The sequence below is a fragment of the Fukomys damarensis genome, unplaced genomic scaffold (genome assembly GCF_012274545.1).
Source record: "Fukomys damarensis isolate Sample0158 unplaced genomic scaffold, DMR_v1.0_HiC HiC_scaffold_5, whole genome shotgun sequence".
Taxonomy (NCBI): domain Eukaryota; kingdom Metazoa; phylum Chordata; class Mammalia; order Rodentia; family Bathyergidae; genus Fukomys; species Fukomys damarensis.
This window is the reverse complement of record NW_022900917.1, coordinates 81,132,495-81,142,978: the sequence shown is the minus strand read 5'-3', so window position 1 is coordinate 81,142,978 and position 10,484 is coordinate 81,132,495. Positions and strand designations below refer to the sequence as shown.

Here is a 10,484-nt window from a genome sequence, read left to right as displayed (position 1 = left end):
TGGGATGCGCGCGGCTGCCAGCCTGCGGGACATGCTCCCCGCGCCAGCGCCTTGCTGGCGGCCATGAAGAAACAGAACGTGAGGACTCTGTCCCTCATCGCCTGTACCTTTACCTACCTGCTGGTGGGCGCCGCGGTGTTCGACGCCCTCGAGTCCGACCACGAGATGCGCGAAGAGGAGAAACTCAAGGCGGAGGAGATCCGCATCAGGGGCAAGTATAATATCAGCACAGAGGACTACCGGCAGCTGGAGCTGGTGATCCTGCAGTCGGAACCGCACCGCGCCGGCGTCCAGTGGAAATTCGCCGGCTCCTTCTACTTTGCGATCACGGTCATCACCACCATAGGTAAGGGTTGGGTGCGCCGCCGACCGGCTCCCGAGCGGTGCCCGCAGGCATCTGAGCGCATGCAGCGCAGGGCCGGGTGCAGGACGCCCCCCTGGGGTGAACGGAGCCTCCCCTGTGCCCTCACTCGTGGGAGTGCGCACCTCTCTGGCGCCTCTGTGCCTCACGGCTGGGAATCCCATACGGGGCTGTCCACCGCGCCAGTATCTGGGCCGGCATGTGAGCCTGGAGCCCTGAGGGCTGAGGCGCCAGTTTTGGAAGGCAGTGCAGCGCTAAGAATAATTCCACAGAAGGCACCCACTCACCCACCGCCCCAGCACGGGCTGTGCTGCGCGTGTGGGGTCCAAGCCTTACACTTACTACCTCTTGGGGAGTTGGAGAGGGCTGGCCTGACACCTGAGGTGTCCAGATGGACTCAGGTGGCAGGAGGCCACTCCTGGGGTGTGGGGTGGGAGAGGCACTGACCCTTGCCCGCCTCTGCACTCTCTTCAGCCTCTTCTGAGCCCAGATTTCAGCTCTCTTCCCCGTGGCTCCTTTTCTTTGAGTTCTAGAGCTTGCATGTGTTAGGGCCCTAGGAGAAGAATTTTCTCCCCAGGTCCTGGGGGTGGGATGGCCACAGGTGAGTTTCTCTGGGATAGATGTGGGTGGCTGCTCCATACCGAGACTTAAGGGAAGGGAACCATGCACATTGCGTAGACACTGGAAAGCTCAGCCCTCTCTGGGGAGAGGGTCCAAGTTGGTACACCACGGAGTCACTCACCTGCAGATCCCACACCCAGTGTACTGTACACAGAGCAGGGTCTCTGTGGGGCCCAAGGGCTGTACCCCAGTGGGTCATAGGGTTGGGAGACCTCACAGACATCAAGCTTTGAGACCTGTGGGAATTTGTGCAGGTCCCTCGGACCTAGAGGATGTCCTACCTGCCCTGTCCTGCTGGCAGAAGGCTGGGTGGGCTCTCTGGTTTGCACTTGTCCCAACGTGGCCTGCTGCTTCCCTAGGACTTTCTCTTTGGACCTGTTAGGGCCAACAGGATGGCTCAGGGGTGATTGCTTTCCTGTACCCCTGCAGTCCTTTCTGCCCCCTCCCTAAGCATAAGCCTCCTTCCTTGCTTTCTCTCAGGCCCCTTGCCTGACTTCCCTGGACCTCCTCCTCTAATTTTTCCTTGATATTTTCTTTGTCTGGAAAGCTCTGCATGCTGAAAAAAAACAGAGTTCTCAGTGCCATATGCAACAGGAAGCACCAGCACAGGACGGCCTGTCTCTCCTTGGTTGAAAAGACTTTTTAGACAGTCATCTTGTTTTAAATGTTTAATTCATTGGTGCATGTTTTCATGTTCAAGGAAGAAAAATGTCCTTCTGTCATCCATATAACCAGCTGTGGCCCTACTGGCCCCACGCCCTCTGCCCAGCACCCAAACACGGAAGAGCCCTTCTCTTCCTGCTGTATTTCCAGCATCAGAGAGGGCCAGGTGATCACTGCCATCATTTCTGTCTTTTAGCTGTGGATGTGGCATGAAAATATGCAAGTCATTGATTCTAGGGTGCAGGAGCCTATTTGCTGGACAGCTGGCAAGCCAGAAATGTGCCTGGGAAGCCGACCCGCAGGAAAGGAGGAAAAGCCTGCTCCTCTAGAGGTGGCTTTTGTGATCTAGACCAGAAACAGGTGAAATTGGCTAACATGCTGGCTCCTGGTAGTAAAACCTGCACATAAAACATTTGGCTGGTCCCAAGAGGTGAGCTGTCACATCGAGGAGAGGGCTGGAGTTAAAAGCAAACCCAGAAATGTTCCATTTTTTCCTTAAAAATAAATCATGGAGACAGATGAAGTGGTTATTGAGGTGTGTTTCTATTATTGATCCTGATCCTGATCGGCAGCTCTAAGGGCTCAAGCTCCCAAGAAAACATATCGAAGGAAGTGGGGTTAAGATGGGGTGTAGTGGCAGCCCCCCATCAACACAGAACCAGGGAATATTGATGGATATACTGATTCTTCTCTTCCTTTATATAGTTTTCAATTGATTTTTCTGAACAGAAAGGTTTAAACACACACACACACACACACACACACACACACACTCACACAGATGCACCCACCCTCTGACACAGCTTCCCATCCATGAAAAAAAACACTGTACTTGGAGTCACAGATCTGGCTTGGAACCTGAATCCTGTCACACTGTAAGAGCAAAGCAATACCTTTTCCCTACTCCCAACCTCAGCTGCCCCATGTGCAGAAGGGCAGCTATGTCATACCCACTCAACAGGCTGACTCTGAAGGGCCGAGTGGGATCTGCATGCCCACGGCTGCCAGGCAGTGTGGCACTTAAGTAGGTATGCAGTCCCTGCTCTTGGCCATGAGGCTCTTCAACCTCATGCCTTCTAGACTGAGAAGCTATTTAGCAGAAGAACTCACATTTATAGGAAACAAAGTTCCTTTCCAGTTAATTCTGTTTTCTTCTTTTTTTAAATATAAATACAAATTAAGATGCTCTTAGGTCTAGAACAAAACCCAGCCCCGAGGCTCACCCTTTGAGGAATTGTCTCCCACTGGACAGTGATGATAATGAGTCAGGTGATCTTCATGGGTGTTCTTATTTTTAATCTAACCTTGGGTGATTTCTGGAGTGTGCGTCAACTTTGTGCCCAAGTCTCAGGCTGTGACGGGGAGCCCCTGGCACTGGGTGTCTGCTAGTGAACACATCTTCTCGGATGCAGTTATTAGCTCACTCTGTGAAATGGATTTTAAAAACATGTATAATTACCACTTCATGTTGACTCTGTAGCTGCGCCTTCACGAAGGGCTTTGGCGAGTCTTACATTAAATCTTGTGTGAGTTCTCCAAGGAGCCCTGGGCACAGCCACCGTCGTAATAAACAGTGGTGAAGCCAGCTCTGCAAAGGGCAAAGGCAGTTACATCATTTATCCAGTTCTGGTTTCCATGCCACCCCCATAGCTTCCTTCCATGTTGGACCACCTGTAACTCTTAAGAAGGGATTTAATTGCTTAGTTCTGGACTCCTAAAGCCCCAGCCTCTTAGTTGTACCCCTGCCCCGCTGCTTGTCTGATGGACAGGGCAGTTTGTGTGCTCCCTTTCCAAACCTGTTGATGAAAGCGGTAGCAGTCGGGAGCACTGGACAGGGTCTGCAAAGGCTGTGGGTGCTTTATCTGGATTCGCTCAGGATGGGGGCTGATATCTTGGAGCTTGGGTAAGGGATTTCTGATGCAAACTTGTCACTTCCCCACAGTAGGCACCTTAAGCCAAAATTGTGAGCCACAATTGGCCTCTCCCATGATATAACAGAGCTGGAATCTCCATGACACTTCTTTTTTCAATCTAACATCTGTGATGTGAGTTGTTACCACCTTCAGGATCATTAAAAAAGAAGAAACCAGATCTCATCTGCAGAGCTGTGGAGGACAATTCAAAGACTGGTTTGCTGTGGGGGAAGCAGGGTGGGGGATGTGGGTTTTTCCTTTATGGCCACAGTTGGCCGGGGCAGGGGCGGTACATCGGGAAGGCTTCCTGCAGATCTCCAGAGTCCTTCTGAAAATCAGTGATTGATTCAGGAACTGAAGTGACTGGCTTAGGATGAGGTCTGTGGCCAGGAGTGGGACACACACTAAGAAAGTGCACAAGGGCACCTGCATCTGCTGGACCAACAGTGTGTGGGGATCCTTGCCTTTTCTGGTCCTGAGCAGAGCTGTAAGCAGCATGCACATGAAATGGACAGCGTTTTCCATTTTTGTCTGGCTCTCTTGAGCGTTGTTTCTGATCCAGGGCTCACAGTCTGAGAAGCACCTGCCCCATCTCACCTGCACTGCTTTGGATGCTCTGGGGAAAGTTTTGATGACAAGATAAGACCTGGCTTCGACAGGAGCAGCTGGAAAACCAGTTGGTGGCAGTCCAGCATGAATGCAGGGACAGCAAAGCCTAGTGACCACCTGCACCTGTACTGTGTCACCAAGCTCAGTGCATACACACAAACACACAACACACACACACGCGCACACGCACACACACACACACACACACACAGAAAACCATTGGATTAGCCTTGGATCCCTTTTATAGGTCCTTGTTCTTCAAGAAGTCTCCCCAGCCTCCCTTTACCTTCCACCATCTCCTGAGCTGCCCCGACCCTCCTTACCTCCCTCACTTCCAAAGGCATTTATCCCCTTTATTATGTCCCACACCTGTGCTGTCTTTTCTCCTCACACATGCCTGCAGACTAGGAGTGGACAGACTCATGCCAAGCAGGAGCAGTCACACATGGGCTTGTCATCCACTAGACTGGTGGGATTACCTTGATGCCTTCCAGATGAGGAAAGTGAGGCAGGCAAGGTGGCATTCACCCAGGGAGTGGCACAGAACTTCAGAATGCAGGGAACCTCCGGAGGCTCTCCTTACTGCTGGTTCACCTATGGCATGGTCACTGGGGTGGGGCGGACCCCTTCCCACCACTGCTTAGGAAGCCCACTCAGCGGACCCTGGGGAAAGACCCAACACCTAATGCACCACAGGCAGGTCCAGGAAGGGTGGGGGCTCTAGGTCCACAGCCAAGCAGAGGACACTCCTCTTCCCCTGGCCCCTTAGCACAGCCTTACTGGGCACCAGACCCTCTAGGAAACAGCTAGCTTGTACATGTCATGCGGGAGGCAGAGAAGTGGGTTCCTTGTGATTCTGGTGACATAAAAGAGACACCTCTCCCTAGGTATATGGAGACACAGCCTAGTGCTCTGAAGCAGGAGTGAGAAGCAGGTGAGACCAAGAAGTTCCAGGCTCGTGCAGCCTTCTGCTCTTTCCTGGCTCACCTGAGGAAGGAAGGCCACTGAGGGTGGAGCAGGAGGTGAACAAGACCACGATGGACAACTGGCACTCATGCACCTGCTCCCGCATCCCTCCCTCCTCCAGTCCCATGCTCTCCCTCCCTCCTTCCTTTACCACACACCTGGGCAGTCATTCAACCATTGCCATTATCTCATTCAATCCTTTGTGAGTTTGGCATCCACTGCCCTACCATACGTATCTCATTCAGTACTTGCACCTGTCATTCATCGCTCCCTGCCATTGTATCACTCAGTCCCCTGTCCTCTGCAGTTATTTCCCCATGCACTTGGGTGTTCATCTTTCATCCAACATGGTATCGCTCAGTCTTACAAGCACCTTCAATCCACCCTCAGCATTGCACCTTTCACTGCTCCACCTGACATCGCATTGCTAATTTCTGTACAAAGCTGGCATTTATCCCCCTATTGGGTATGGCATTGCTAGTCCTCCCTCCACCTGTTGTGCATTGGATACTAAACCAACATTCCTTCATGAACGGATTGCCCCACTGCACTGAAGCATCACTCATTCCTCCATGAATGTATCCGTCCCTCCACTATCTGAAACTGTATCATTCTGTCCTTCATGAAACTGTCATTCATCCCCCATCAGTCCTGCACACACCTGTCACTCACCCCTTCTCTGGCATTGAATCAGTGAGCTCTTTGCACGCTGTTATTCATTTCAGCCTTCACCACTGTAGTGCTGAGTCCTTCACATATCATCTGTTCCTACATCTCCCATGGTGTTGTTTCGCCCTCCACATACCTGTCATTCATTCCTCCAATTGCTTGGTCCCGCACAACCTGTTGCTCACTCACCCATCTGCCATTGTCCCTTAGTTCTCCACCTACCTGTCCTTCATTCCCACCTGCCATTCCATTGCTTAGCTCTTCCACATGTTTCATTCATTTGCCCTCCTGCCATTGTAGCATCTGGTCCTCCGTGCACCTCCATGTCTCTCAATCTCCACCCAACACTGTATGCCCGGTCCTCCATCCACACACCACTCATTCCCTCATTCACCACTCTGTCCCCCGGTCCTCCTTGCCTCTGTCATCCCATACTCAGGTGTCCATGAGCCTATCATTCATTCGCTGTCTTTCGATCATCTACATACCTGCCATTTATTTCCATGTACGCATTTATATCACTCGGTCTTCCATGAACCCATCATTAACACCACCCTCCACCACTGTATAACTCAATTCTCCACACACCTATTATCCTTTCCTCTACTTCCCATCATGTTACCATCTCACGCACTGCCTATTGCTTATCCCTTGCCACTGTATATCTCTCAGTGTTGTGGGCACCTGTCCTGTGTTGCCCCATCTGTTATTGTATCACTCAGTCCTCCGTGGACTTGTCATTCACGTCCCTACCCACCATCACATCACTTGGCCGCTCACAGATACTCATTTCCTCACCTGCCACTGTGTCCTGTGGCCTTGCATGCACTCGCCATTCAGTCCCATCGCCTTCGTATCACTAGGCTCTCTTTCTGTCATCTTCTCCCTGTGCACCATCGTTACCACACAGTTCTCCGTGCGTTTATCATTCGTTCCTCCTGTGACACTGTCGCATTCCATCCTGTAGGAAATCTTCCTTCACTTCTTTGTCTTACATTGTATCCCTACTCTCCAGGAACCTGCCATTCGTTCCCTCTTTCAACATCATATCATTCAGTTTTTACCCAGTAGGCATTTATTCTACCATTTATCATTGAATTACTCAGTTGTCCATTATTCGTCGTTCAGTCCCCATCTGCCGTTGAATCAGGTCATGCCTCCTCCCTCCTGTCTCTCTTCCTCTATCTGGCCTTGCACCATTCAGTTCTTCCCTTACCTGTCGCTCATCCCCTTTCCACAAGGCATTGTTTAGTTTTTTGTGTACCTGCCAGTCATTCCCCTGTATGCCACTGTATCACCCAAATCACTGGGCAAGCATCATCTGTTCCTCCATATCACATTATGTTTCCCTAACCCTCACACCTGCCATTCATTTCCCCACCCTCCCCGTTGTATCACACACAGTCTTCTACCCACCTCTCATTTATTTCCCCAGCAAATGCCACTGGTATCACTCAGTTTTATTCCCTCTATCCAAAATCGCATCGCTCAGTTCTCTTTCCACCTATAATTTACTCCTCTACCCACCGTTGTGTCTTTTGGTCACATACACACCTGCTATTCTTTCCCCATTGGTCATGGTGTCGCTCAATCCTCCATGCACCTGTCATTCATTCCCTCACCGACCACTGTATCAATTCCTTGTTCACTCACTTGCCATTCAGTGTCCCATCTTACACAGTATCATTTTTTCTCTATGAATTTTTCATGAGTTCTCCTATCCACCATCGCATCACTTGGTTCCCCATCACCCCTCCCCATCCACCATTGAATCTATGGGTCATCTACCCACCTGTTACTTTTTTCTCTCTCAGAAAGTGCATCACTAAGTTTAGCATACACCTGTCCTTTATTCCCACATTACCATTGTATGAACCTGGTCTCTGTGCATTTGTTATTCATCCCCTTGCCCACAATTGTATCACTCAGTTCTCGGCGTTCCGCCATTCCTTCTCCTATCCACCCTTGTGTTGTTCAGTTCTCTGCACACGCCATTCATTCCGCTGTCTGCCTTGCATCATTCATTCCCCCGTGTATTTGTCACTCATTCCTCCATCTGCCTCAAACCATTCAGCTCTCCTTGGCCTTGCCCTTCATTCTTCCATTAAGCATCATTCAGTCTTCTGTGCACCTGACATTCACGTCCGCATCTGGCCTTATATCATTCATTCCCCCATCTGCCATTGTATTATTCACTTCTCCATGCGGATGCTATTCGCTCTTCCATCCACCATTTGTCTCTCAACTCCACGCACCGGTCACTAGTTCCCCCATTTAACCCTTGTGTCATTCAATCTCCATGCACCTGTCCTTCATCCCCCCTGGATCTTTGTATTTCTCAGCTCTCTATAGCCTGTTGTTCACTTGGCACCTGCCACTGTATCACTCGCTCCTCCCCGAGCCATTCGTACCCGTGTGTTATTATTTCACTCCTTCTGTGAGCCTGTCATTCATTCCCCCACCTTCTTTGTATCACTTGGTCCTTCACATACTTGCTCTTAGCTCCCCCATTTGCCATTCCATCACTCATCCCTCCTTGACTCAATGGTTCATTCCTCCATCTGCCGTCGCATAGTCCTCCGTGCACCAGTCATTCATTCCTCTTTTGTGGCACTCAGCCTTTCATTTGTCTTTCATTCATTCCATCTGGCATTCCTTCCCTTAGTCCTCCATAAGCCTGTCATTTATTTGCCCATCCACCATGGTATTACGAGGGTATCCATGCACCTGCCGTTCCTTCCCCTCATCCTTCCTTGTATACAAGGTTCTCTCTGCACCTGTCATTAATTTCCCATTCACTTTTGCTTGCCTGGTCTTCTGTGCACCTGCTGTTCATTTCTCCATCTGACGTTGTATCACTCAGTTCTCAGCACCCCATCATCCATTCATGTCACACTATTGTATCCTTGGATCCTTCCCACCTATTCCGTTCATCTTTCCATCCACTATAGTATCACATATTTCATTTATCTCTCATTCATTTCCATGTGCACTGTTGCATCCTTTGGTCCTCTGTACACCTGTCGTTCCTTCCTCCGTCTGCCGCTGTATCTCTCAATTATCCACCCATCTGACATTCCTTCTCCATCTGCCATTGTATCACTCAGTTTCACCCATGCATTTCATTCATTCATCTCCAATGCTAGTCTTCCATGCACCTGTCACCCAACCCTAACGTGACAGTGTATATTTGATCTTTCATCCACGTGTCACTCATTCTTCCTCTCACCACTGTATCCCTGGGTCCTCCGTACACCTGTCTTTCCGTTCTTCATCCGCCATTGTGTCACTTGGGTCTTCGTGCACCTATCATTCATTCCCGTCTACCACTGTATCTTTTGGTCTTTAACATATCTGTCATTCATTTCCGTACATGCCTTTGCATCACTTGGTCTTCCGGGAACTCATCATTAACACCACCCTTTGCCATTGTACGACTCAGCTCTCCACACACCTGTCATTCTTTCCCCTGCCTACCATCACCTCCGCTCAGGTTTCCGTGCATATCCATTCATCCTCCCTTTCTGCTATGTCACCCAGTGGTATGGGCACCCATTCTTCATTTTCCCATCAATCACTCTGTCATTCAGACCACTGTGCACTTGTCGTTCGTGTCCCTACCCACTGCTGTGTCTCTTGTTCATCCCACAATGGTTATTCGTCTCCCCATCTGCCATTGTACCATGCGGCCTTCCATGTGCCTGCCATTCTGACCCCTATCTACCATTGTATCACTCAGCTTTTTACTCAGCTGCCACTTTCTCCCTGTACGCCACAGTATCGCGCAGTTCTACACGTGTCTGACATTCATCTCCCGTGTGACACTGTATCATTCCATCCTCTGTGCGATCCTCCTTCACTTCTTTATGTTACACTGTATCACTGTTCCTCCATAAACCTGCCATCATTCATTCATTCATTCATTCATATTGAGTCATTTATCACTGTTCCTCCATAAACCTGCCATCATTCATTCATTCATTCATTCATTCATTGAGTCATCCAGTTCTTACTCACCATCTGCCATCATATCACTCATTTCTCTATTATGGTCAATGACTCCTCCATCTGCTATCGTATTATTCAGTGCTCCATGAGGCCGTTGTTCATTCTGCCATCCCCAACTGTACAACTTGTTCCTCCATGACCCTGCTCCACATCCTCTGCCACTACCATGGTACCACTTAGACCACTGGGCCCCTATCGTTTGTTCCTCTATTATTGCTGGTTTCCTTCGTCACGGCTGTCTTATTCATGTCTCCTCCTCCCCCACCGTCTCCCACAGTGCTCCGCCCTTTTTCACTCATGTGTGTCTCCCTGAGATGCCACGGCGTCACTCTATTTTTCACAGCCTTCCATTCTTCTGTCTACCATTCCGTCCGTCAGTGCTCTGCTTCCCTATCACTCACTCCTCTATCAGCCGCTGTGTCTCGTGGTCACCACACACCTGTCATCGTTTCCCCCAGTGCCGTGGTATCACTCTCCTCTCTGTGCACTTGTCCTTCATTCCTCCATCTGCCCTCGTATCATAGTTTCTCCATGAACCTGCTATTCATTCTTCCTCGAATCATTTGTTACTAGGTTCTTCATGCCCTGGTCCCCCCCCCCGGCATCGAATCTTTGGGTCGTTAACTCACCTGGTATTCTTTTCTCTGTCTCACAGAGCACACTCAGTTCCCCAG

The 10,484-nt window shown here is 50.1% G+C and overlaps 1 protein-coding gene and 1 long non-coding RNA gene across 4 annotated transcripts in view; one reads left to right on the top strand and one right to left on the bottom strand.

Annotated features, from left to right (window-relative positions):
• Positions 1 to 6: 6 nt before the first annotated feature.
• The window catches only part of Kcnk9 (potassium two pore domain channel subfamily K member 9), a 67,771-nt gene continuing 57,293 nt past the window's right edge, over positions 7 to 10,484 (top strand). For all 3 annotated transcript variants that reach the window (XR_781290.1, XM_033760862.1, XM_010629620.1), the window contains exon 1: positions 7 to 346. Coding sequence is in view for 2 of the 3 variants with exons in the window: in XM_033760862.1 (XP_033616753.1) it covers positions 64 to 346 (283 nt within the window). In the remaining variant the exon portion in view is untranslated. The remainder of the gene's footprint in view (positions 347 to 10,484) is intronic.
• On the bottom strand, positions 2,931 to 10,067 carry LOC104865856. The gene is made up of 3 exons (XR_781289.1): positions 9,820 to 10,067; positions 6,601 to 6,763; positions 2,931 to 3,070 (listed from the first exon to the last, which is right to left on the bottom strand). It is a non-coding gene; the product is annotated as an uncharacterized LOC104865856 (long non-coding RNA).